Source organism: Argopecten irradians, chromosome 3 (assembly GCF_041381155.1).
Source record: "Argopecten irradians isolate NY chromosome 3, Ai_NY, whole genome shotgun sequence".
Taxonomy (NCBI): Eukaryota; Metazoa; Mollusca; class Bivalvia; order Pectinida; family Pectinidae; genus Argopecten; species Argopecten irradians.
The window spans coordinates 56,023,653-56,051,230 of record NC_091136.1 but is presented as its reverse complement, the minus strand read 5'-3'; the positions used below and the strand labels follow the sequence as shown (position 1 = coordinate 56,051,230).

The window sequence follows — 27,578 nt, the reverse complement described above, 5'->3', positions numbered from 1 at the left end:
TCTTTTTTGACATGATTTATATGCAATTTTGATATCAAAGGAATTGTAATTTTCTTGTATGAATTATTATTATATAGCGTTTAATTTTCTGAGCACAGTAACACACTACTTCATAAAAAGAAAAAAACAATATTAATTGACTGAATCAACTGATCATGATAAGTCAATGATAAAAAACCTTGACTGACCAGTAGGCATCATCTACTATATAAATCTATGTAAAGAAATATTACTTTTGAAAAGTTTCTTTAAAACCTTTTCAGTTCTCTGATTCCTATTCTACCAAGTACATCTGCTGCCCATACAGAGAATGCCTTTGCTGCCAGCTATGGCCAACAGCAGCAGTGGACACAAGAGTCTATGATTGATGGGAATTCTTTACTGAAAACATTATCAGAAATGCTTACACCATCCAGTGAAAGAGTGGGGTTAGACTGCCACACACAAAACATCCCAAGTCTGAGATATGATAGCAGTGACATGAAAGTTGATGGCATGGCTTTGCTACAAGCTCTTGATGGTGATAAACCTGTTAAACAAGCAGCCGGCAACACCATGTTTTCAGAAAACAGATACACAAACCAAACTGAAACACTGAAAGGTCTGAGGGAGCGCACACCACTGATGGCTCTGAATAACCAGGCTGCTGATGATGTCCGTTTTGAAGAACTAAATGATGATCTAGGTGAAAAGACCATTGTGTTTTCACAAGGTGATGACATGCAGCAGACAGAAGTACTGCCAATGGGACTAGACCTTAACTCTGGGCTGTGTGAAGGGGACTGGGGTGGTCTGTCAGGGCCTGTTGACAGACAGAGTCTGCTACAGTCTTTAGGAGGGTCTGATGAAACAGACAGTCCTGAAGTATTATTTGCCAAGAAATTTGAAACAACAAATACAAATAGACAGACGATCATTGGAGAGGGTAAAAGTTCAACGCTTCATCAGAATTTTGAAGGATATAATATAGCACATCAGAAAGAGCCAACAATTGTATTTCAACAAGGACTTGGAATGGAGGAAACAGGAGTCATAAATATGCCTATTGATGAACAAGAAGGATTCCCATGTACAAATACCCCTGATAATGGAAAAGTGAAGTTTTACCTTGGAAGTGACTCGGGAGAATTGAAAGACATGCCTATGTACAGGCCAATGGAAAAAAGCAATGCTGAACAAACAATAATTTATCAGGATGGAGCAGACATAGAACAAACAGAGGTCCTGGATTCAAAAATAAACCGCAGATCTCTGACGCAGCCTCTGATAAACCAGTCCTTAATGTCTAGAGGCAGCATGGAGACAGTGAGGAGCTTACCACATAATCCATATAGATCAATGCTACTCCACTCAGACGGTACAGAAATAGAACAAACTGGAGTCCTCACTAATACAAACACTACAAGACTAATGCAAAAATCTGTAAATCAAACCCTGATGGATGGAGCAACCATGGAGGAGACTGCTGTTATTGATAGTACCATTAACAGACGATCAATTACACGACCTGTTAACCAAACCCTGATAGATGGAGCGACCATGGAAGAGACTGCTGTTATTGATAGTACCATTAACAGAGGATCAATTACACGACCTGTTAACCAAACCCTGATAGATGGAGCGACCATGGAAGAGACTGCAGTTATTGATAGAACCATTAACAGACAATCAATTACACGACCTGTTAACCAAACTCTGATAGATGGAGCGACCATGGAAGAGACTGCAGTTATTGATAGTACCATTAACAGAGGATCAATTACACGACCTGTTAACCAAACCCTGATAGATGGAGCGACCATGGAAGAGACTGCAGTTATTGATAGTACCATTAACAGACAATCAATTACACGACCTGTTAACCAAACCCTGATAGATGGAGCGACCATGGAGGAGACTGCAGTTATTGATAGTACCATTAACAGACAATCAATTACACGACCTGTTAACCAAACCCTGATAGATGGAGCGACCATGGAGGAGACTGCTGTTATTGATAGTACCATTAACAGAGGATCAATTACACGACCTGTTAACCAAACCCTGATAGATGGAGCGACCATGGAAGAGACTGCAGTTATTGATAGTACCATTAACAGAGGATCAATTACACGACCTGTTAACCAAACCCTGATAGATGGAGCAACCATGGAAGAGACTGCAGTTATTGATAGTACCATTAACAGACGATCAATTACACGACCTGTAAATCAAACCCTGATAGATGGAGCGACCATGGAAGAGACTGCATTTATTGATAGTACCATTAACAGACAATCAATTACACGACCTGTTAACCAAACCCTGATAGATGGAGCGACCATGGAAGAGACTGCAGTTATTGATAGTACCATTAACAGACGATCAATTACACGACCTGTAAATCAAACCCTGATAGATGGAGCGACCATGGAAGAGACTGCAGTTATTGATAGTACCATTAACAGAGGATCAATTACACGACCTGTTAACCAAACCCTGATAGATGGAGCGACCATGGAAGAGACTGCAGTTATTGATAGTACCATTAACAAACGATCAATTACACGACCTGTTAACCAAACCCTGATAGATGGAGCGACCATGGAGGAGACTGCAGTTATTGATAGTACCATTAACAGACAATCAATTACACGACCTGTTAACCAAACCCTGATAGATGGAGCGACCATGGAAGAGACTGCAGTTATTGATAGTACCATTAACAGAGGATCAATTACACGACCTGTTAACCAAACCCTGATAGATGGAGCGACCATGGAAGAGACTGCAGTTATTGGTAGTACCATTAAAAGCCAAACTCTTGCCCAACCTCTCAATAGATCTTTGATGAGTGAAGTAGAGATGGAACATACAGAAAGGATCGAAAGTAATATAACTAGAAGTTCATTTAATATCTCTGTTAAAGAGACAGCTTGTAATGTTCCTGAAGAAGTGTCTGAGAATAAAACAGTTGTCTTCCAAGAAAGTGGAGACTTAGAGGAAACACATGCTACCACATGTAACATAAACATATTTGCTAAAACTAGTAACCCAACACCATCCAAAAAGAGAAACACAGATCTATATGTTACCAAAACGAATACCAAGTCATCACTCTTGACATCAGCACGACTGAAAAGATTGTCTGCACGATTAGGTGGTGATACTGGTCGATTGAGCCTGGGTACAGATAATTTTACCAACCGCTTGACAGGAGAGTCTGAGGTAGACGATAACCAGACCTCAGCCATCCCAAGAAACACCATACGATTGACAGCAACACCCAGGAAAGGCAGTGAAGGAACTCCTGGTCATTCAAATGATGCCAGTATAGCTGACCTCCCTACAAAGGTTGAGAGTGAAGTGGGGCTTCAAAAGGCGGCAGAACAGGTAGAGAATAAATCACAGACCATGGAAACGGAGGAGACATGTTCTGATATCAAACAAACTGGTAAGAAAGCAAATCTATTTTATAGTTGAGTTTCTATCATGCCTTAATATGAAATAATTCTTGTTGAAGCAATGACTTTTCAACCAAAGATAAAGATTTTATATTTGCTATACATATCACCCTGATTCTTAGTTGAACATTGCAATTAAGTAAGTAACCAAGTGATTTTAGTCCTCACTTCATGTATCGCAGATAAAGAAATATTGAAAATGGTCTTCATCAAAATGATCTTTCCTCTACCTCTAACCAAGTTTTCTTCAAGCGCGAAAACAATGCCTTTCTTACTCGAAGTGTTATTAACTTGAAATTAAGACCTTTTATTTTATTATCCGAAATTTAAACATTACATGTTTAAGGAGTTATTAGCTGAAATTTGATTTATTGTTGCTCTGTAAGTAGATATTAAACTGTTCTAGGTGAGATGGCTGATGTAGGTATCACAGAGATTCTGCCCCCGCTGGACCTAGGTATGACGGACATGCTGCCTCCTGATGATATCATCACCAACTCACTCCATACATCCATCAGGACAGACCAGTCTTTCCTAAAGAAGGCTAGTTGTGCTCCAGTAGAGCGTAAAGATAGCAGTGGCAGCGACTCGTCACAGTCCAGTTCATTGATGAGTTACAGCCTAACCAATAACTACAGCATGACTGAGTCGATGCTTGAGAACACGGTATGTATATAAAATACATGTATTTGTTTATGCATAAATATTTACATTTTGACACATTGACTCCAATTACTCTAAATGATAATCATCATCTGCTTTATGAGTCAATAAATGCAGCCTAGACTTTGTGTAGAAATTCCTATATATATATATATATATATGAATGGGAGTCCAGTTTACTGGCACCAAGATAGTCTGCGCGGGGAAAATTGGCAAGCTATTGAAGCTATTGAAAAACATTGAGCTTTTATATCAGTATCTGCCTTACATAAGCCTTCGCTTTTTAGCATCCTTTAGAAAAATTTTGTTGCATTTTCAAATTTTTCCTTGGCATCTTGCAATCTGAATGTTTTACTTTGAAATAAAAAACAAAATGTAAACATAAAAATTAAAGTAACATGCTCAATAAATATTTATCTGCCATCCAGATTGCATTTTTATCTCCAATAAATGCAATTTAACAATCCTTTAATTGTTAAAGATAGGTTACACAGAGGGTGATTGTTGGATATGGTATTTATTTCACACAAATGAGATATTTTTTAATGTTATAAAAGGCTAAAGCGATGTATTGTGGTAAGAATAGTGTTAATATTTGCACTGTATTGATTAGACTATTTTATCATTGGTAGAGGCGAGAAGTAGATGGTCCACTCACAGTAAAGAAGTTATGCTTGCTGCTGGACATACCATGCTTCCGGTGGTTAGAGGATAAACCATTCGTGGTTAGGAACAACCGTTGTAGCATTTTGCCAGGGGAGGTAACTTACCGACATGTACCATTTTCATATGATATATAAAACACTACAAATAATGAAAGAAAATACTAAGAGCAGAATCCATAGCATTGCTGTGCATTTGTTTTTACAAATTTGAAATTTTTACATAACCTTTTATCAAGGCACATGAAGGCTTGATCATTAAACTTGCTATGACCATGCAAAAGAAAAAATTGTTTCTCGTAACCCTACTGAACCCATAGAATCTGAATTAAAAAATAGGGTGAGATGGGCTGCTTATATACCAACCATTCTACCCAGTGTTACCTGAAACACATTTATATAGCATGGTTAGTCGCATATCTATCCTATGTTGTTCTAGAGAGGTGTTGTGACATGCCGCCAACACTGAAGGTGTTTCTCTGAAATCTTAACTTATATTGAAATAGACAATAGATTACTCGGTATAATTGTTGATTCATGATTTAAAACATTTCTTGCAGCAAGTGGACCCATCTGACATGAGGAATGTATTAGGAGCCTGTGCAGTACAGTGTCCATTTTATCTGGTACATTCCCACGTCTATACCCAGGCTGTCAGACAGGCCGACCTGTAAGTATATAGTGTCCCTTACCACTCCCCACACCTATACCCAGGCTGTCAGACAGGCTGACCTGTAAGTATATAGTATCCACCCTACCCACTTCCCTACACTCCCACACTATACCCAGGCTGTCAGACAGGCCGACCTGTAAGTATATAGTGTCCCTTACCACTCCCCACACCTATACCCAGGCTGTCAGACAGGCTGACTTGTAAGTATATAGTGTCCCCTACCACTCCCCACACCTATACCCAGACTGTCAGACAGGCTGACTTGTAAGTATATAGTATCCCCTACCACTCCCCACACCTATACCCAGACTGTCAGACAGGCCGACCTGTAAGTATATAGTATCCCCTACCACTCCCCACACCTATACCCAGACTGTCAGACAGGCCGACCTGTAAGTATATAGTGTCCCCTACCACTCCCCACACCTATACCCAGGCTGTCAGACAGGCCGACCTGTAAGTATATAGTGTCCCCTACCACTCCCCACACCTATACCCAGACTGTCAGACAGGCCGACCTGTAAGTATATAGTATCCCCTACCACTCCCCACACCTATACCCAGGCTGTCAGACAGGCCGACCTGTAAGTATATAGTATCCCCTACCACTCCCCACACCTATACCCAGACTGTCAGACAGGCCGACCTGTAAGTATATAGTGTCCCCTACCACTCCCCACACCTATACCCAGACTGTCAGACAGGCCGACCTGTAAGTATATAGTATCCCCTACCACTCCCCACACCTATACCCAGACTGTCAGACAGGCCGACCTGTAAGTATATAGTGTCCCTTACCACTCCCCACACCTATACCCAGACTGTCAGACAGGCCGACCTGTAAGTATATAGTATCCCCTACCACTCCCCACACCTATACCCAGGCTGTCAGACAGGCCGACCTGTAAGTATATAGTATCCCCTACCACTCCCCACACCTATACCCAGACTGTCAGACAGGCCGACCTGTAAGTATATAGTATCCCCTACCACTCCCCACACCTATACCCAGGCTGTCAGACAGGCCGACCTGTAAGTATATAGTATCCCCTACCACTCCCCACACCTATACCCAGACTGTCAGACAGGCCGACCTGTAAGTATATAGTATCCCCTACCACTCCCCACACCTATACCCAGACTGTCAGACAGGCCGACCTGTAAGTATATAGTATCCCCTACCACTCCCCACACCTATACCCAGACTGTCAGACAGGCCGACCTGTAAGTATATAGTATCCCCTACCACTCCCCACACCTATACCCAGACTGTCAGACAGGCCGACCTGTAAGTATATAGTGTCCCCTACCACTCCCCACACCTATACCCAGACTGTCAGACAGGCCGACCTGTAAGTATATAGTATCCCCTACCACTCCCCACACCTATACCCAGGCTGTCAGACAGGCCGACCTGTAAGTATATAGTATCCCCTACCACTCCCCCCACACCTATACCCAGACTGTCAGACAGGCCGACCTGTAAGTATATAGTATCCCCTACCACTCCCCACACCTATACCCAGACTGTCAGACAGGCCGACCTGTAAGTATATAGTATCCCCTACCACTCCCCACACCTATACCCAGACTGTCAGACAGGCTGACTTGTAAGTATATAGTATCCCCTACCACTCCCCACACCTATACCCAGGCTGTCAGACAGGCCGACCTGTAAGTATATAGTATCCCCTACCACTCCCCACACCTATACCCAGACTGTCAGACAGGCCGACCTGTAAGTATATAGTATCCCCTACCACTCCCCACACCTATACCCAGGCTGTCAGACAGGCCGACCTGTAAGTATATAGTGTCCCCTACCACTCCCCACACCTATACCCAGACTGTCAGACAGGCCAACCTGTAAGTATATAGTATCCCCTACCACTCCCCACACCTATACCCAGACTGTCAGACAGGCCGACCTGTAAGTATATAGTATCCCCTACCACTCCCCACACCTATACCCAGACTGTCAGACAGGCCGACCTGTAAGTATATAGTATCCCCTACCACTCCCCACACCTATACCCAGGCTGTCAGACAGGCCGACCTGTAAGTATATAGTGTCCCCTACCACTCCCCACACCTATACCCAGACTGTCAGACAGGCCGACCTGTAAGTATATAGTATCCCCTACCACTCCCCACACCTATACCCAGGCTGTCAGACAGGCCGACCTGTAAGTATATAGTATCCCCTACCACTCCCCACACCTATACCCAGACTGTCAGACAGGCCGACCTTAAGTATATAGTATCCCTTACCACTCCCCACACCTATACCCAGACTGTCAGACAGGCCGACCTGTAAGTATATAGTATCCCCTACCACTCCCCACACCTATACCCAGACTGTCAGACAGGCCGACCTTAAGTATATAGTATCCCTTACCACTCCCCACACCTATACCCAGACTGTCAGACAGGCCGACCTGTAAGTATATAGTATCCCCTACCACTCCCCACACCTATACCCAGACTGTCAGACAGGCCGACCTTAAGTATATAGTATCCCTTACCACTCCCCACACCTATACCCAGACTGTCAGACAGGCCGACCTGTAAGTATATAGTATCCCCTACCACTCCCCACACCTATACCCAGACTGTCAGACAGGCCGACCTGTAAGTATATAGTATCCCCTACCACTCCCCACACCTATACCCAGACTGTCAGACAGGCCGACCTGTAAGTATATAGTATCCCCTACCACTCCCCACACCTATACCCAGACTGTCAGACAGGCCGACCTGTAAGTATATAGTATCCCCTACCACTCCCCACACCTATACCCAGACTGTCAGACAGGCCGACCTGTAAGTATATAGTATCCCCTACCACTCCCCACACCTATACCCAGGCTGTCAGACAGGCGACCTGTAAGTATATAGTGTCCCTACCACTCCCCACACTAACCAGTGTCGACAGGCGACTGTAAGTATATAGTTCCCCTACCACTCCCCACACCTATACCCAGGCTGTCAGACAGGCCGACCTGTAAGTATATAGTGTCCCTTACCACTCCCCACACCTATACCCAGGCTGTCAGACAGGCCGACCTGTAAGTATATAGTGTCCCCTACCACTCCCCACACCTATACCCAGGCTGTCAGACAGGCCGACCTGTAAGTATATAGTATCCCCTACCACTCCCCACACCTATACCCAGACTGTCAGACAGGCCGACCTGTAAGTATATAGTATCCCCTACCACTCCCCACACCTATACCCAGACTGTCAGACAGGCCGACCTGTAAGTATATAGTGTCCCCTACCACTCCCCACACCTATACCCAGACTGTCAGACAGGCCGACCTGTAAGTATATAGTGTCCCCTACCACTCCCCACACCTATACCCAGACTGTCAGACAGGCCGACCTGTAAGTATATAGTATCCCCTACCACTCCCCACACCTATACCCAGACTGTCAGACAGGCTGACCTGTAAGTATATAGTGTCCCCTACCACTCCCCACACCTATACCCAGACTGTCAGACAGGCCGACCTGTAAGTATATAGTATCCCCTACCACTCCCCACACCTATACCCAGACTGTCAGACAGGCCGACCTGTAAGTATATAGTGTCCCCTACCACTCCCCACACCTATACCCAGGCTGTCAGACAGGCCGACCTGTAAGTATATAGTATCCCCTACCACTCCCCACACCTATACCCAGACTGTCAGACAGGCCGACCTGTAAGTATATAGTATCCCCTACCACTCCCCACACCTATACCCAGACTGTCAGACAGGCCGACCTGTAAGTATATAGTATCCCCTACCACTCCCCACACCTATACCCAGACTGTCAGACAGGCCGACCTGTAAGTATATAGTATCCCCTACCACTCCCCACACCTATACCCAGACTGTCAGACAGGCCGACCTGTAAGTATATAGTATCCCCTACCACTCCCCACACCTATACCCAGACTGTCAGACAGGCCGACCTGTAAGTATATAGTATCCCCTACCACTCCCCACACCTATACCCAGACTGTCAGACAGGCCGACCTGTAAGTATATAGTATCCCCTACCACTCCCCACACCTATACCCAGACTGTCAGACAGGCCGACCTGTAAGTATATAGTATCCCCTACCACTCCCCACACCTATACCCAGACTGTCAGACAGGCCGACCTGTAAGTATATAGTATCCCCTACCACTCCCCACACCTATACCCAGACTGTCAGACAGGCCGACCTGTAAGTATATAGTATCCCCTACCACTCCCCACACCTATACCCAGGCTGTCAGACAGGCCGACCTGTAAGTATATAGTATCCCTACCACTCCCCACACCTATACCCAGGCTGTCAGACAGAAGCCGACCTGTAAGTATATATAGTATCCCCTACCACTCCCCACACCTATACCCAGACTGTCACAGGCCGACCTGTAAGTATATAGTGTCCCCTACCACTCCCCACACCTATACCCAGGCTGTCAGACAGGCCGACCTGTAAGTATATAGTATCCCCTACCACTCCCCACACCTATACCCAGACTGTCAGACAGGCCGACCTGTAAGTATATAGTATCCCCTACCACTCCCCACACCTATACCCAGACTGTCAGACAGGCCGACCTGTAAGTATATAGTATCCCCTACCACTCCCCACACCTATACCCAGACTGTCAGACAGGCTGACCTGTAAGTATATAGTGTCCCCTACCACTCCCCACACACCTATACCCAGACTGTCAGACAGGCCGACCTGTAAGTATATAGTATCCCCTACCACTCCCCACACCTATACCCAGACTGTCAGACAGGCCGACCTGTAAGTATATAGTATCCCCTACCACTCCCCACACCTATACCCAGGCTGTCAGACAGGCCGACCTGTAAGTATATAGTGTCCCCTACCACTCCCCACACCTATACCCAGGCTGTCAGACAGGCCGACCTGTAAGTATATAGTATCCCCTACCACTCCCCACACCTATACCCAGACTGTCAGACAGGCCGACCTGTAAGTATATAGTATCCCCTACCACTCCCCACACCTATACCCAGACTGTCAGACAGGCCGACCTGTAAGTATATAGTATCCCCTACCACTCCCCACACCTATACCCAGACTGTCAGACAGGCCGACCTGTAAGTATATAGTATCCCCTACCACTCCCCACACCTATACCCAGACTGTCAGACAGGCCGACCTGTAAGTATATAGTATCCCCTACCACTCCCCACACCTATACCCAGACTGTCAGACAGGCCGACCTGTAAGTATATAGTGTCCCCTACCACTCCCCACACCTATACCCAGGCTGTCAGACAGGCCGACCTGTAAGTATATAGTATCCCCTACCACTCCCCACACCTATACCCAGACTGTCAGACAGGCCGACCTGTAAGTATATAGTATCCCCTACCACTCCCCACACCTATACCCAGGCTGTCAGACAGGCCGACCTGTAAGTATATAGTGTCCCCTACCACTCCCCACACCTATACCCAGACTGTCAGACAGGCCGACCTGTAAGTATATAGTGTCCCTTACCACTCCCCACACCTATACCCAGACTGTCAGACAGGCCGACCTGTAAGTATATAGTATCCCCTACCACTCCCCACACCTATACCCAGACTGTCAGACAGGCCGACCTGTAAGTATATAGTGTCCCCTACCACTCCCCACACCTATACCCAGACTGTCAGACAGGCCGACCTGTAAGTATATAGTATCCCCTACCACTCCCCACACCTATACCCAGACTGTCAGACAGGCCGACCTGTAAGTATATAGTGTCCCCTACCACTCCCCACACCTATACCCAGACTGTCAGACAGGCCGACCTGTAAGTATATAGTATCCCCTACCACTCCCCACACCTATACCCAGACTGTCAGACAGGCTGACCTGTAAGTATATAGTATCCCCTACCACTCCCCACACCTATACCCAGACTGTCAGACAGGCCGACCTGTAAGTATATAGTATCCCCTACCACTCCCCACACCTATACCCAGACTGTCAGACAGGCCGACCTGTAAGTATATAGTATCCCCTACCACTCCCCACACCTATACCCAGACTGTCAGACAGGCCGACCTGTAAGTATATAGTATCCCCTACCACTCCCCACACCTATACCCAGACTGTCAGACAGGCCGACCTGTAAGTATATAGTATCCCCTACCACTCCCCACACCTATACCCAGACTGTCAGACAGGCCGACCTGTAAGTATATAGTGTCCCCTACCACTCCCCACACCTATACCCAGACTGTCAGACAGGCCGACCTGTAAGTATATAGTATCCCCTACCACTCCCCACACCTATACCCAGACTGTCAGACAGGCCGACCTGTAAGTATATAGTATCCCCTACCACTCCCCACACCTATACCCAGGCTGTCAGACAGGCCGACCTGTAAGTATATAGTGTCCCCTACCACTCCCCACACCTATACCCAGGCTGTCAGACAGGCTGACCTGTAAGTATATAGTATCCCCTACCACTCCCCACACCTATACCCAGACTGTCAGACAGGCCGACCTGTAAGTATATAGTATCCCCTACCACTCCCCACACCTATACCCAGACTGTCAGACAGGCCGACCTGTAAGTATATAGTGTCCCCTACCACTCCCCACACCTATACCCAGACTGTCAGACAGGCCGACCTGTAAGTATATAGTGTCCCCTACCACTCCCCACACCTATACCCAGACTGTCAGACAGGCCGACCTGTAAGTATATAGTGTCCCCTACCACTCCCCACACCTATACCCAGACTGTCAGACAGGCCGACCTGTAAGTATATAGTATCCCCTACCACTCCCCACACCTATACCCAGACTGTCAGACAGGCCGACCTGTAAGTATATAGTATCCCCTACCACTCCCCACACCTATACCCAGACTGTCAGACAGGCTGACCTGTAAGTATATAGTGTCCCCTACCACTCCCCACACCTATACCCAGACTGTCAGACAGGCCGACCTGTAAGTATATAGTATCCCCTACCACTCCCCACACCTATACCCAGGCTGTCAGACAGGCCGACCTGTAAGTATATAGTATCCCCTACCACTCCCCACACCTATACCCAGACTGTCAGACAGGCCGACCTGTAAGTATATAGTATCCCCTACCACTCCCCACACCTATACCCAGACTGTCAGACAGGCCGACCTGTAAGTATATAGTATCCCCTACCACTCCCCACACCTATACCCAGACTGTCAGACAGGCCGACCTGTAAGTATATAGTATCCCCCCTACCACTCCCCACACCTATACCCAGACTGTCAGACAGGCCGACCTGTAAGTATATAGTATCCCCTACCACTCCCCACACCTATACCCAGGCTGTCAGACAGGCCGACCTGTAAGTATATAGTGTCCCCTACCACTCCCCACACCTATACCCAGGCTGTCAGACAGGCCGACCTGTAAGTATATAGTATCCCCTACCACTCCCCACACCTATACCCAGACTGTCAGACAGGCCGACCTGTAAGTATATAGTATCCCCTACCCTCCCCACACCTATACCCAGACTGTCAGACAGGCTGACCTGTAAGTATATAGTTCCCCTACCACTCCCCACACCTATACCCAGACTGTCAGACAGGCCGACCTGTAAGTATATAGTTCCCCTACCACTCCCCACACCTATACCCAGACTGTCAGACAGGCCGACCTGTAAGTATATAGTATCCCCTACCACTCCCCACACCTATACCCAGACTGTCAGACAGGCCGACCTGTAAGTATATAGTGTCCCCTACCACTCCCCACACCTATACCCAGACTGTCAGACAGGCCGACCTGTAAGTATATAGTATCCCCTACCACTCCCCACACCTATACCCAGACTGTCAGACAGGCCGACCTGTAAGTATATAGTATCCCCTACCACTCCCCACACCTATACCCAGGCTGTCAGACAGGCCGACCTGTAAGTATATAGTGTCCCCTACCACTCCCCCCACACCTATACCCAGGCTGTCAGACAGGCCGACCTGTAAGTATATAGTATCCCCTACCACTCCCCACACCTATACCCAGACTGTCAGACAGGCCGACCTGTAAGTATATAGTATCCCCTACCACTCCCCACACCTATACCCAGACTGTCAGACAGGCCGACCTGTAAGTATATAGTATCCCCTACCACTCCCCACACCTATACCCAGACTGTCAGACAGGCCGACCTGTAAGTATATAGTATCCCCTACCACTCCCCACACCTATACCCAGGCTGTCAGACAGGCTGACCTGTAAGTATATAGTATCCCCTACCACTCCCCACACCTATACCCAGACTGTCAGACAGGCCGACCTGTAAGTATATAGTATCCCCTACCACTCCCCACACCTATACCCAGACTGTCAGACAGGCCGACCTGTAAGTATATAGTATCCCCTACCACTCCCCACACCTATACCCAGACTGTCAGACAGGCCGACCTGTAAGTATATAGTATCCCCTACCACTCCCCACACCTATACCCAGACTGTCAGACAGGCCGACCTGTAAGTATATAGTATCCCCTACCACTCCCCACACCTATACCCAGACTGTCAGACAGGCTGACCTGTAAGTATATAGTGTCCCCTACCACTCCCCACACCTATACCCAGGCTGTCAGACAGGCCGACCTGTAAGTATATAGTGTCCCCTACCACTCCCCACACCTATACCCAGACTGTCAGACAGGCCGACCTGTAAGTATATAGTATCCCTTACCACTCCCCACACCTATACCCAGACTGTCAGACAGGCCGACCTGTAAGTATATAGTATCCCCTACCACTCCCCACACCTATACCCAGACTGTCAGACAGGCCGACCTGTAAGTATATAGTGTCCCCTACCACTCCCCACACCTATACCCAGGCTGTCAGACAGGCCGACCTGTAAGTATATAGTTCCCCTACCACTCCCCACACCTATACCCAGACTGTCAGACAGGCCGACCTGTAAGTATATAGTGTCCCCTACCACTCCCCACACCTATACCCAGACTGTCAGACAGGCCGACCTGTAAGTATATAGTATCCCCTACCACTCCCCACACCTATACCCAGACTGTCAGACAGGCCGACCTGTAAGTATATAGTATCCCCTACCACTCCCCACACCTATACCCAGACTGTCAGACAGGCCGACCTGTAAGTATATAGTACCCCCTACCACTCCCCACACCTATACCCAGACTGTCAGACAGGCGACCTGTAAGTATATAGTGTCCCCTACCACTCCCCACACCTATACCCAGCTGTCAGACAGGCCGACCTGTAAGTATATAGTTCCCCTACCACTCCCCACACTATACCCAGGCTGTCAGACAGGCCGACCTGTAAGTATATAGTATCCCCTACCACTCCCCACACCTATACCCAGACTGTCAGACAGGCCGACCTGTAAGTATATAGTGTCCCCTACCACTCCCCCCCACACCTATACCCAGGCTGTCAGACAGGCCGACCTGTAAGTATATAGTGTCCCCTACCACTCCCCACACCTATACCCAGACTGTCAGACAGGCAGACCTGTAAGTATATAGTGTCCCCTACCACTCCCCACACCTATACCCAGACTGTCAGACAGGCCGACCTGTAAGTATATAGTATCCCCTACCACTCCCCACACCTATACCCAGACTGTCAGACAGGCCGACCTGTAAGTATATATAGTGTCCCCTACCACTCCCCACACCTATACCCAGACTGTCAGACAGGCCGACCTGTAAGTATATAGTGTCCCCTACCACTCCCCACACCTATACCCAGACTGTCAGACAGGCCGACCTGTAAGTATATAGTATCCCCTACCACTCCCCACACCTATACCCAGACTGTCAGACAGGCCGACCTGTAAGTATATAGTGTCCCCTACCACTCCCCCACACCTATACCCAGACTGTCAGACAGGCCGACCTGTAAGTATATAGTGTCCCCTACCACTCCCCACACCTATACCCAGACTGTCAGACAGGCCGACCTGTAAGTATATAGTATCCCCTACCACTCCCCACACCTATACCCAGACTGTCAGACAGGCCGACCTGTAAGTATATAGTATCCCCTACCACTCCCCACACCTATACCCAGGCTGTCAGACAGGCCGACCTGTAAGTATATAGTGTCCCCTACCACTCCCCCACCTACAGCAACGCATAAAATTCCTACCACCCCACACCTATACCCAGCTGTCAGACAGGCCGACCTGTAAGTATATAGTTCCCCTACCACTCCCCACACCTATACCCAGACTGTCAGACAGGCCGACCTGTAAGTATATAGTATCCCCTACCACTCCCCACACCTATACCCAGACTGTCAGACAGGCTGACCTGTAAGTATATAGTGTCCCCTACCACTCCCCACACCTATACCCAGACTGTCAGACAGGCCGACCTGTAAGTATATAGTATCCCCCTACCACTCCCCACACCTATACCCAGACTGTCAGACAGGCGACCTGTAAGTATATAGTTCCCCTACCACTCCCCACACCTATACCCAGCTGTCAGACAGGCCGACCTGTAAGTATATAGTATCCCCTACCACTCCCCACACCTATACCCAGGCTGTCAGACAGGCCGACCTGTAAGTATATAGTATCCCCTACCACTCCCCACACCTATACCCAGACTGTCAGACAGGCCGACCTGTAAGTATATAGTATCCCCTACCACTCCCCACACCTATACCCAGACTGTCAGACAGGCCGACCTGTAAGTATATAGTATCCCCTACCACTCCCCACACCTATACCCAGACTGTCAGACAGGCCGACCTGTAAGTATATAGTATCCCCTACCACTCCCCACACCTATACCCAGACTGTCAGACAGGCTGACTTGTAAGTATATAGTATCCCCTACCACTCCCCACACCTATACCCAGCTGTCAGACAGGCCGACCTGTAAGTATATAGTGTCCCCTACCACTCCCCACACCTATACCCAGACTGTCAGACAGGCCGACCTGTAAGTATATAGTGTCCCCTACCACTCCCCACACCTATACCCAGGCTGTCAGACAGGCCGACCTGTAAGTATATAGTATCCCCTACCACTCCCCCACACCTATACCCAGGCTGTCAGACAGGCTGACTTGTAAGTATATAGTGTCCCCTACCACTCCCCACACCTATACCCAGGCTGTCAGACAGGCTGACCTGTAAGTATATAGTATCCCTTACCACTCCCCACACCTATACCCAGACTGTCAGACAGGCTGACCAGTAAGTATATAGTGTCCCCTACCACTCCCCACACCTATACCCAGACTGTCAGACAGGCCGACCTGTAAGTATATAGTGTCCCCTACCACTCCCCACACCTATACCCAGACTGTCAGACAGGCTGACCTGTAAGTATATAGTGTCCCCTACCACTCCCCACACCTATACCCAGACTGTCAGACAGGCCGACCTGTAAGTATATAGTATCCCCTACCACTCCCCACACCTATACCCAGACTGTCAGACAGGCCAACCTGTAAGTATATAGTGTCCCCTACCACTCCCCACACCTATACCCAGGCTGTCAGACAGGCCGACCTGTAAGTATATAGTGTCCCCTACCACTCCCCACACCTATACCCAGGCTGTCAGACAGGCTGACCTGTAAGTATATAGTGTCCCCTACCACTCCCCACACCTATACCCAGACTGTCAGACAGGCCGACCTGTAAGTATATAGTATCCCCTACCACTCCCCACACCTATACCCAGACTGTCAGACAGGCCGACCTGTAAGTATATAGTGTCCCCTACCACTCCCCCACACCTATACCCAGACTGTCAGACAGGCGACTGTAAGTATATAGTATCCCTACCACTCCCCACACCTATACCCAGACTGTCAGACAGGCTGACCTGTAAGTATATAGTGTCCCCTACCACTCCCCACACCTATACCCAGACTGTCAGACAGGCCGACCTGTAAGTATATAGTATCCCCTACCACTCCCCACACCTATACCCAGGCTGTCAGACAGGCCGACCTGTAAGTATATAGTGTCCCCTACCACTCCCCACACCTATACCCAGACTGTCAGACAGGCTGACTTGTAAGTATATAGTATCCCCTACCACTCCCCACACCTATACCCAGGCTGTCAGACAGGCCGACCTGTAAGTATATAGTATCCCCTACCACTCCCCACACCTATACCCAGGCTGTCAGACAGGCCGACCTGTAAGTATATAGTATCCCCTACCACTCCCCACACCTATACCCAGACTGTCAGACAGGCCGACCTGTAAGTATATAGTATCCCCTACCACTCCCCACACCTATACCCAGACTGTCAGACAGGCTGACCTGTAAGTATATAGTGTCCCCTACCACTCCCCACACCTATACCCAGACTGTCAGACAGGCTGACTTGTAAGTATATAGTATCCCCTACCACTCCCCACACCTATACCCAGGCTGTCAGACAGGCCGACCTGTAAGTATATAGTGTCCCCTACCACTCCCCACACCTATACCCAGGCTGTCAGACAGGCTGACCTGTAAGTATATAGTATCCCCTACCACTCCCCACACCTATACCCAGACTGTCAGACAGGCTGACCTGTAAGTATATAGTGTCCCCTACCACTCCCCACACCTATACCCAGACTGTCAGACAGGCCGACCTGTAAGTATATAGTATCCCCTACCACTCCCCACACCTATACCCAGACTGTCAGACAGGCTGACCTGTAAGTATATAGTGTCCCCTACCACTCCCCACACCTATACCCAGACTGTCAGACAGGCTGACTTGTAAGTATATAGTGTCCCCTACCACTCCCCACACCTATACCCAGACTGTCAGACAGGCCGACCTGTAAGTATATAGTGTCCCCTACCACTCCCCACACCTATACCCAGACTGTCAGACAGGCCGACTTGTAAGTATATAGTATCCCCTACCACTCCCCACACCTATACCCAGACTGTCAGACAGGCTGACTTGTAAGTATATAGTGTCCCCTACCACTCCCCACACCTATACCCAGACTGTCAGACAGGCCGACCTGTAAGTATATAGTGTCCCTTACCACTCCAGACACCTATACCAAGGCTGTCAGACAGGCTGACCTAAGTATATAATATACTCTATTTGAGATGGATTGAAAATGAGCATGTATGCATGGTAAAGAGTAATCAAAAAAGAAAAACAGTAAAACATTAATCTTTTATTTGACTGAAGTAGACCTTTTGATGATGAGGCACCATGATCCCTTCTCTTGTTTTTAATTTTTCTTTTTTTTTTTTTTATCTTACTTTTGAAGATAGTTGAGAAAGGTGAGACCAAGGTGTTGTTTTCCTTGGCATCAACATTTTTGTTAGTCCACTTTTGACTAACAGGAGTTAATTACATATAATTCAATTGAAATTTATTCTTTGTGTCAGTCAGAACACCTCAATGGAGATAAAAAAGTTGTCCTGTTATTTTGAGTTACCGTATTTGACCCAATAAGCACCCATGTCCCTGTAAGCGCCCCTCCCCCTATTTGAGGCCTCAATTTCAACTGCCCAGGCATAAATAAGGACCAAAACTACATTAAACGGTATAAATTTGCAATAATTTGACTTATTAGCACCATTTCATTTTTATCAATTTTTTAAGCGCCCTGGGCGCTTATTGGGTCGAGTACGGTAATAAATTCCAAGTGTACTGAATCTTGGTTAAGATACTCTTCACATCCATCAGAACACAAGACAAAGATTGAGGGCGATATATTACACATGTAGTTCTAGTCCAAGTTCTTACCACTATCATTATACATACATATGATCAATGCCATGGAGAAATGTTTGTCCTGTTTGTCTTTTGTAAAATGGAAACTTAAAAAACAGGATTGGCAGGACAAAAAATTACATGTATTTCTTGTTTGTATGTGTATTTAATAACACTATGCCTTCTAAATTTTCATGTGAATAGGAAGAAATCAAAAACTGAGGAGCTTGATGTTCTATTCACACAAGAGGAAAGCAAACCTTTTATGTTCAAGGCTGTGAAGCAGAGTTCAGAACAGCAAGTAAGAAAGTAGTAGCTAGTGTTGGAGAATTAGGATTACTATACTTTTGGTAATGTCCTTGGCCCCTTATTATGCCAGCTGTTCTTTGAGTAGGATTTAGAAGGCATTGGCTATTGGGGAAATATTTCATTGGAAAGTTTGTAATCTGAAGTTCTAGTTCTAAATAATTGAAATACTGAGAATGGTAAAGAGAAATTAATTATTGGCATGAGACAATTTTTAAATTTTGACAACGAAAGTTTGCTATTAGCTCCTTTCCTGTTTAAATACGGTCAACCCTCCTTTAACACAAAATCTTTTTTTTTTTTAATCATAAGAGAACCAAGCTCAGGGAGAAAGTTCTTGCATGCTCAAAAGTGAGTTCACAACTTGGTAAAGCTGAATGGAAGAAAGTGTGTGCTCAGGCTACTGTCCAGTACCGAGAGACCCTGAAGGGTCAGTACAGTCGACTACAGGACCAGGCTTCAGATATTAACATAGCACTACATCAGACCAACGACCTTCTCACAGCCTTAGATACAGGTAAATATATCAACATAACACTACATCAGACCAACGACCTTCTCACAGCCTTAGATACAGGTAAATATATCAACATAACACTACATCAGACCAACGACCTTCTCACAGTCTTAGATACATGTAAAGATATCAACATAACACTACATCAGTCCAACGACCTTCTCACAGCCTTAGATACAGGTAAATATATCAACATAACACTACATCAATCCAATGACCTTCTCACAGCCTTAGATACAGGTAAATATATCAACATAACACTACATCAGTCCAACGACCTTCTCACAGCCTTAGATACAGGTAAATATCTCATTATAACACTACATCAGACCAACGACCTTCTCACAGCCTTAGATACATGTAAATATATCAACATAACACTACATTAGACCAACGACCTTCTCACAGTCTTAGATACATGTAAATATATCAACATAACACTACATCAGACCAATGACCTTCTCACAGCCTTAGATACAGGTAAATATATCAACATAACACTACATCAGTCCATCGACCTTCTCACAGCCTTAGATACAGGTAAATATATCAACATAACACTACATCAGCCCATCGACCTTCTCACAGTCTTAGATACAGGTAAATTAATCAACATAACACTACACCAGTCCAACGACCTTCTCACAGCCTTAGATACAGGTAAATTAATCAAAATTGGACAAAAATGTACATTATTTAATACATGATTAAGTTGTTTGTCATTAAAAGCCAAAAAAATAATGCGAAATTATTTATTTTGCTTTTGGTGCATGCACATTCAGTACTTCATTCCGTATAGGATATAGTGCCTTGGAATTTTTTCGGGATGCAAAAAATTATTTTTAAGTGAAATGAGAAGCTAAAACTTTTCCATGATGGTAATGGTGTAAAGTAAGCAACTTTTGTAACAGAAGAAAAATATGCTCCTGTATTTGATAGAGAAAAAATACCGTTTGTTAGCGGTGGAGCATCTTTAATTCATGAAATATGTCATGACTTTTACATAAGTTACATTTATTTATTTTTTAAATAAAATTAAAGTAAGTGTCTGGCAACATCAGTGTGATATTAGGATAAATAGGGATATTTGGAAATTACAAACTATTTAAGATTGTAGTACACAATTCAGCTATATATTTTTTATGCTATTCAGGCTTGCTTGTTAACATATTGACTAAATAAAGGGTTTTGTCTTACATCAGCTTGGACAGAACTGGAAAGAGATGAAACTGATCTGGAGAACACCAGATTTCCTACAGAAGAGGATATTCAGCAGTGGAAAAAAGCTCAACAAGAGCTATCTGAAAAGGTAGCAGGTGGGTATCAATAAGGTCTCAAAATCACTTTAATTATAGGCATCTTGATATATTCCCTGGAGTCTTAATTTATATATGTACATGTAATTAGTACTAATCCTGTTCACAGACAAAATGCAAATTCATCATGTAACCTGCTTTTTATCCACCCAGTTTCATATATTTGCATGTGGCAATGGTTAAATATAAGTTGTGTCAGGCAGATATTTATATTGACATCTTTACATGCCAAGAAATCACAATTTAAAGCAAAAATAGCTCCACATTCTTTTGTACATGTATATGATTATTAAAGTCTTGCTAAAATGTAGATATTTTTGCTTCCCATAGTTTGCTAAAACAAAAACTTTGAAGAATTGATTTATGATATCTCAAATGATACTGGAATCTGAAGATATGCATCATTAAAAACCTGATGTATATTTATCATATTTACAGAACTGCAGCATCTTGAAGAGGAAGAGAGCAAGTTAACAAGGTACTTGACCCTATTGTATACTTCTTCCATATTATGGTGTATGTCAACCAATCTGAAGCAGTTTCCTTCAAACCATATTCTTGAGTCCCAACTTAAAATGCAAGTTTAAATTTACAACTTAGGGAAATCATGTTTCTGTTAGGGTAGATAATGATCCCACAATATTTGCCTGCGTGTTGATTGTATTTGTTTTTCACTCTGTTATTTTTTGCAAAAGTTTGAGAGACTCTGTTATTTTTTGCAAAAGTTTGAGAGAGAAAGTACCTGATACTGACACATTATCAACACTGAAATGCACACAAATTCTATGGAACCAGTGACTAAATGAGACTAGGTAGGGTAATGTTATATATGATCGGGTCAGTAGTTTATTAATCAGTGAGGATTGACTTTTTACAGCAAGCGTGACAGTATCCAGGCAGAACTAGCAATACTCAGGGACCGTGATCAGCAGTTTGTCAGCAGTCAGAGACAAGACGTTCAGCAGGTATTGGAGAAGCTGAAGTCAGATGACGCAGAAATTAAAACTGATCTTAAGTGGATGAAAAGGTAAAGCTAAATATTAACATTAAAGTCCATTGTTGTGATTAATATGATAAAAACTTTAGGTTGAAGCTGATAAAAAGATGTTATTTATAATTGTATTAATGTAATATTACTGTATGTATATTATACTTGAATTAGCGCAGTCAAAGGTAAACTCCCTGAGGGGGTATTGAATTCGTGCAACCACTTCATTTAAGTATCTACTTTTTATATGTATTCAGAATGACATTTCAGACAAATTTTAGTGCTGTACTTGAAATAGTTCAATGCCATGAGCACATAAGGTGCTAAAATTGGAATACTGCTGTTGACCATTGAAGAACCAGAAATGTCCTTAAAGGACATACACATACTTTTCCTTTGTATCACAAACCAAATATCAATAGCCATGTCACTGATCAAAGAAATACTGAATATAGCAGAAATAACAATTTCTATTAGAATTTTAGAAAAAGTTTAAAAATGGAATTTTTTTAGATGCCTTGAGTGGAGGCCTGACCGTGTTGAGACGGAGGTTGTATCCTATCTATTTTATAACGACACTCTCCTGTTAGAAACTACCCTAGATACCAGTCTCCATCGACGCCTTCAATCAGCAACTCTCACATCCAGCCTCCAGGATCATCCCCCCAAGTCTGTCGGTCATCTAGGTAGGTCATGCAGGTCTTGATAACACATTCCTTGAAGGAGTTTAATTCTTATCTCAATCTGTAAAGGTTCTCCAACATTTTGTGAACAACAGTATAGCATTGTAAATTTATAGCCTTCATTGTCTTCATTTTTTCACCCTTTATTTTTAACATTTCATCTAAATGTATTGTTATTTTGAACAACATTCTTGTGATTTCTATATAGATCCCCACCTTTCTGTGTGTCCCTAAGCAGGGGGTCAAACGTGTCTTGGTATGTGAAGTTGTAATTTGGTATGTGAAGCAAATATGGCGTTGAAAGCTCCGCTTCAACATTCACTTGATTAAAGAACTATTACGTCTTTATTTTAGATATTATAATTAATCTTCACATTTCTAGTCAAATTGCACATGAAACTCCAAAAGCAAATCTAGCAATGCTCCTTACGTAGGGAACAGCCTGACTGCAGGCCGTGTGCAAAAAGTCAAAACACACATGGGATTTATAAGATGCCTAAACTGACCTATATTTAGGACTTTCAATAAGTGGTTTGCAATTTTATTACTGCAGAATTAACAAGCTACAAGGTTAGTGACATTTTCAACCATATTGTTATAGATAATTAGCCATCAGCTTGGATCTGGTACCGTACAGGTAGGGCACTGTGATTGTTGCAAGCTAAGCTACGTATCCGCTAGCTGATTGTTGTTAATTGTTAATGATCTCAAACACACTAATTACTTATTGTGACAATTTTAAGTATATAGATTCTACTCTTTTCAAATATTCCTGTGTAATATCTCAAAACATTGACATGTGCACAGACCAGACCGCCGATGTTTTGGACATCTGCTGACATTTCAGTTTCAGATTATGGTGGCCAATAAAAGAAAACAAACACAATGCGGTTTTAATATGTTATTTCTTCTAAATACAACACTTCTTTTGTGCAAGTTGTGAAGCATTTATGGGGAATTATTTGCATTGAAATTGTCACCTTCATATATCGATTTTGGGACTCTATGGACATCGTTTTTCCCAAATTTTTTGATGCACAAAACATTTTCAGCCCTAAAAAGTACCTGCGCAAATTACACTGTTGCGCAACTTATACCAGTTTTTACGGTAGGTAAAACATAGGGAGGGGTCAAGTTTACTATAGTTGATATAGGGAAAACTCATTTTTGAACATTATTTGGTAATTTGTGATAGGAAATGAGTCAAAATTTGTAAGAATTATCAGTATGAGTAAGCCATTGAATCCTATCAACAATTTCCCATCACTGATCCCCAGGGTCCCTAGGGGTGGGGCCAAAAGGGGTCAAATAGGCTTCAAAAATCTTCTTCTGAAATTCCAGAAATGGTAGAATAATAATCTTCATAGATGGAAATTATGAAAATTGTGATTATATGATCCTGGGGTCTTACATTCCCCCCTTGGGAGGGGGTCAAGTTTACTTTAGTTTATGCACAAGTAAGGAAAACACATTTTTGAGAATTATTTGACCCTTGTTGACAATATTTCTCTGACACTTAGGGGTTTGAGAGGTGGGACCAAAAGGGTTTACATTAACCTTTTAAACTTTAAAAATCTTCAAAAATTTCAGAAATGGTATAAACAAATACTTTTTATGATCCTTTACAAAAAATTATATGACCCCAGAGTCCAGCGTTGTCCCCTGGGGGAGGGGGATCAACATAGAATTATAGTTTGTGTAGGAAAAACATATTTTAAGTCTAATGTGTATTCCTGACATAGGGGAAAGGTTATGTAATTTTGGTTTTGTTGCTTAATGTTGGCAAATAAAGCAAATTGGAATTTTAAGCATTAAGTTCAGTAACATTTTTTTCTTCTAATTTTTACCATTATATAATACAGTACAGTAACTATCAAAAAGAAAAAAAAAAGTGAAAATTCTGATATGAACGTCCAAATTTAAAATTTAATTTAATTCATAAATGCTTTTTACAGATTTGAACCAACTTTGCAATGCTCTTTTTGAATCAGCACTCAGGTGACCATCAAGGTCTCTTGGGTCTCTTGTTTAGATATATACGATTGCAGATTAAGACAAACTTGATAATAATGCTGCACTCACTGCCACTAATGGTGAACTTGGTGGAGTAGAGAGTCCGTCTGATTGATGTCAGTTCTCATGTTTACTTTGGTAATAACAGTTCAGCTGTACTCTACAATATCCTAATCTTATTGAAATAGACTTGTAATTCAGCTCCACTACAGTGCTAACCAAAGAGGTCATGCTGAGGTGACCTTGAAGAGGGCATTGTTAGACCTTGTTTTGCAGCGTATCATAGAGCATCGTAGTGGAGTGGATTACAAGTCTAATCTGAATTAGATTGACAATGTCCATTCTTTTTGATGTGCCTTATTGATAAATCTGTTATGTATATGTATATCACCCATTACAAAATGTGATTCATTGCTTCAGCTGACAAATCTGAGGACATCATGAGTCTGATGCATCGTCTGATAATTAGCAGTATCAAGGAGCAAAACATATTAACCAAGTTCATAGGAACGCCACTCAAGGAACTATTCAAGGTAGGCATCAAGGAACAAAAGTACTTGCTAAGGTTTACTGGTTAAAAAATAACATTCTGACCAAGATAAAGATAAGGAATAGAACATTTGGACAAGTTTCTATACTTATCAGAACATATATACGTAGCTATACTGGAGTGCTCTTTTTATGTTAAGGAGAGAAAACTGTACTATGTGTGAGAAGGTACAGCTACGAGACCCGTTAGGATAGTTATTTGTGTGTTGGTAAACTGAGTAACATGTGGGAGTTGATCAACCCCAATAAAGAGTTTATGAATTCATAATTTATGTCCATCGGATTTACAAGAATATACTCCAGCTTTTCTTTAACAGCCGTAGCTGGATCTATATAATTTAAGCGTGAATTTGGAAAAAGGGTTGAAATCCAAATGACCAAAGATCAGCCACTGTTGTTTATTAATATACGTGCGACATGGCACACGCGCTTTACTGCATGGGACGTAACAGTGGATATTCATTCCTAAAGATTATTAGAATTACCATCGAAAAATAGTGCATGATGCATATAAGTTTATTTTCAAATATGAAATTAAAGGGACAATTCATTCTACGAGAACATTAAAATTTGTATATATATCGGAAAATCCCCAGTTCTAATGGAAATTTGATCAGTCGGTACTGTGATATGTCAGCAAATCCCATGGTGGTGAAATGCGTGTGAAATGTTCATACTCACTCGCTGTCCGCCATTACACATTGTGGTTGAATATCTTGTATGCCAAACCCAGTCCCTTGCTCGTAGAGTAATGCTACTTTTGTCTAGAACTGCTCAAATAGCTCTGACAGAAGTGTGTTTACCTTATTAGATGAATTGTCTTGCCTAAAAAATCATTATATCACCTCCACAGTGGTTATGTAGTTCATTCATTTAACATGCTTGACTTTGGCTCGGATATTGGTACAGCGTACATATTGTACCTGCTTAATCATATTGATCAACGATTTGTAATTACAACGGTATTAATTGAATACTAAACAATGTCATGGAATTTGTCAATATCTTATTTTATATGTTTCATAAGAAATGTAGAACAATACATTTATGCCATATTTTGCTTCTTGGTTATATAAAAGAAGAGTGAATTGTCCCTTTAATACCTTTAGCTTGAAATTCTGAATACGGTCTAGATCTATGAATCATTCATTGAATGATATGTGTATGTTGTTCAAGATACATATTTGTGATAAAAGTGCTTTAAAACTCTTCTGAAATTGTTTATACCTTGACACTTTGAGCTGTGCTCATGATTTACCTATAACTGGTTTACAAGTGACTGCCCAAAAAACATTCACATATAAACCGCGCAGCGATCCATAATAATATAAACCAGCTAGACCAGTTATAGGTACACATTCTGTACATTCCATGAAATATAACACAAACAGAAAGAAAAAAAATAATTTAAGCTGTGTTTCAACTCAAAATATATTGATGATGCAAAGTTATATACATTGTACACACATTTTGTTTTATCTTGCAGTTCCTGCGTGCAGTGTCTATGGTAGTGTGTACAGGTCGATGCTTGGCTCAGGAGATCTCCAGAATAGAGTTAAATAATTGGGTTACCATCAAAAAGAAAGGGTGAGATTCCCTTTTACAAACTGAAAATATTCATGTGTTTACTTAAGTTATGGTAGTGTGTACAGGTCGATGCTTGGCTCAGGAGATCTCCAGAATAGAGTTAAATATTTGGGTTACCATCAAAAAGAAAGGGTGAGATTCCCTTTTACAAACTGAAAATATTCATGTGTTTACTTAAGTTTTTACTGTAGACCACTTTCTTTCCTAGTAAAGTATGCAAATATGACAATTATTTTTCGTTTAGTCAACCTGGTTCAAAAATTTCTCTAGACAACATGATTTTGATTTTACTTTGAAAGTATTTTGGCCTTTTATTTCGGATTATTAATATACTAGCTTTATACCGTTTTTACCTCATTACAAAATTTCTCTCTTATTTCATTTTATTTATTTTAATATTTAATATTTGTAAAATGACATCTTTTAGAATATGCATGTCTTTAAATGTTTGA

The 27,578-nt window shown here is 43.5% G+C and overlaps 1 protein-coding gene across 1 annotated transcript in view; it reads left to right on the top strand.

The window, feature by feature from the left end:
- Positions 1-27,578, top strand: part of LOC138319154 (uncharacterized) — a 47,380-nt gene that overhangs the window by 18,028 nt on the left and 1,774 nt on the right. The window contains exons 10-21 of the mRNA XM_069262096.1: positions 264-3,433; positions 3,850-4,109; positions 4,739-4,867; positions 5,329-5,438; positions 19,372-19,468; positions 19,786-19,990; positions 21,193-21,306; positions 21,745-21,784; positions 22,184-22,333; positions 22,808-22,980; positions 25,411-25,523; positions 27,026-27,126. Of these exons, the coding sequence (XP_069118197.1) occupies positions 264-3,433; positions 3,850-4,109; positions 4,739-4,867; positions 5,329-5,438; positions 19,372-19,468; positions 19,786-19,990; positions 21,193-21,306; positions 21,745-21,784; positions 22,184-22,333; positions 22,808-22,980; positions 25,411-25,523; positions 27,026-27,126 (4,662 nt within the window). The remainder of the gene's footprint in view (positions 1-263; positions 3,434-3,849; positions 4,110-4,738; positions 4,868-5,328; positions 5,439-19,371; positions 19,469-19,785; positions 19,991-21,192; positions 21,307-21,744; positions 21,785-22,183; positions 22,334-22,807; positions 22,981-25,410; positions 25,524-27,025; positions 27,127-27,578) is intronic.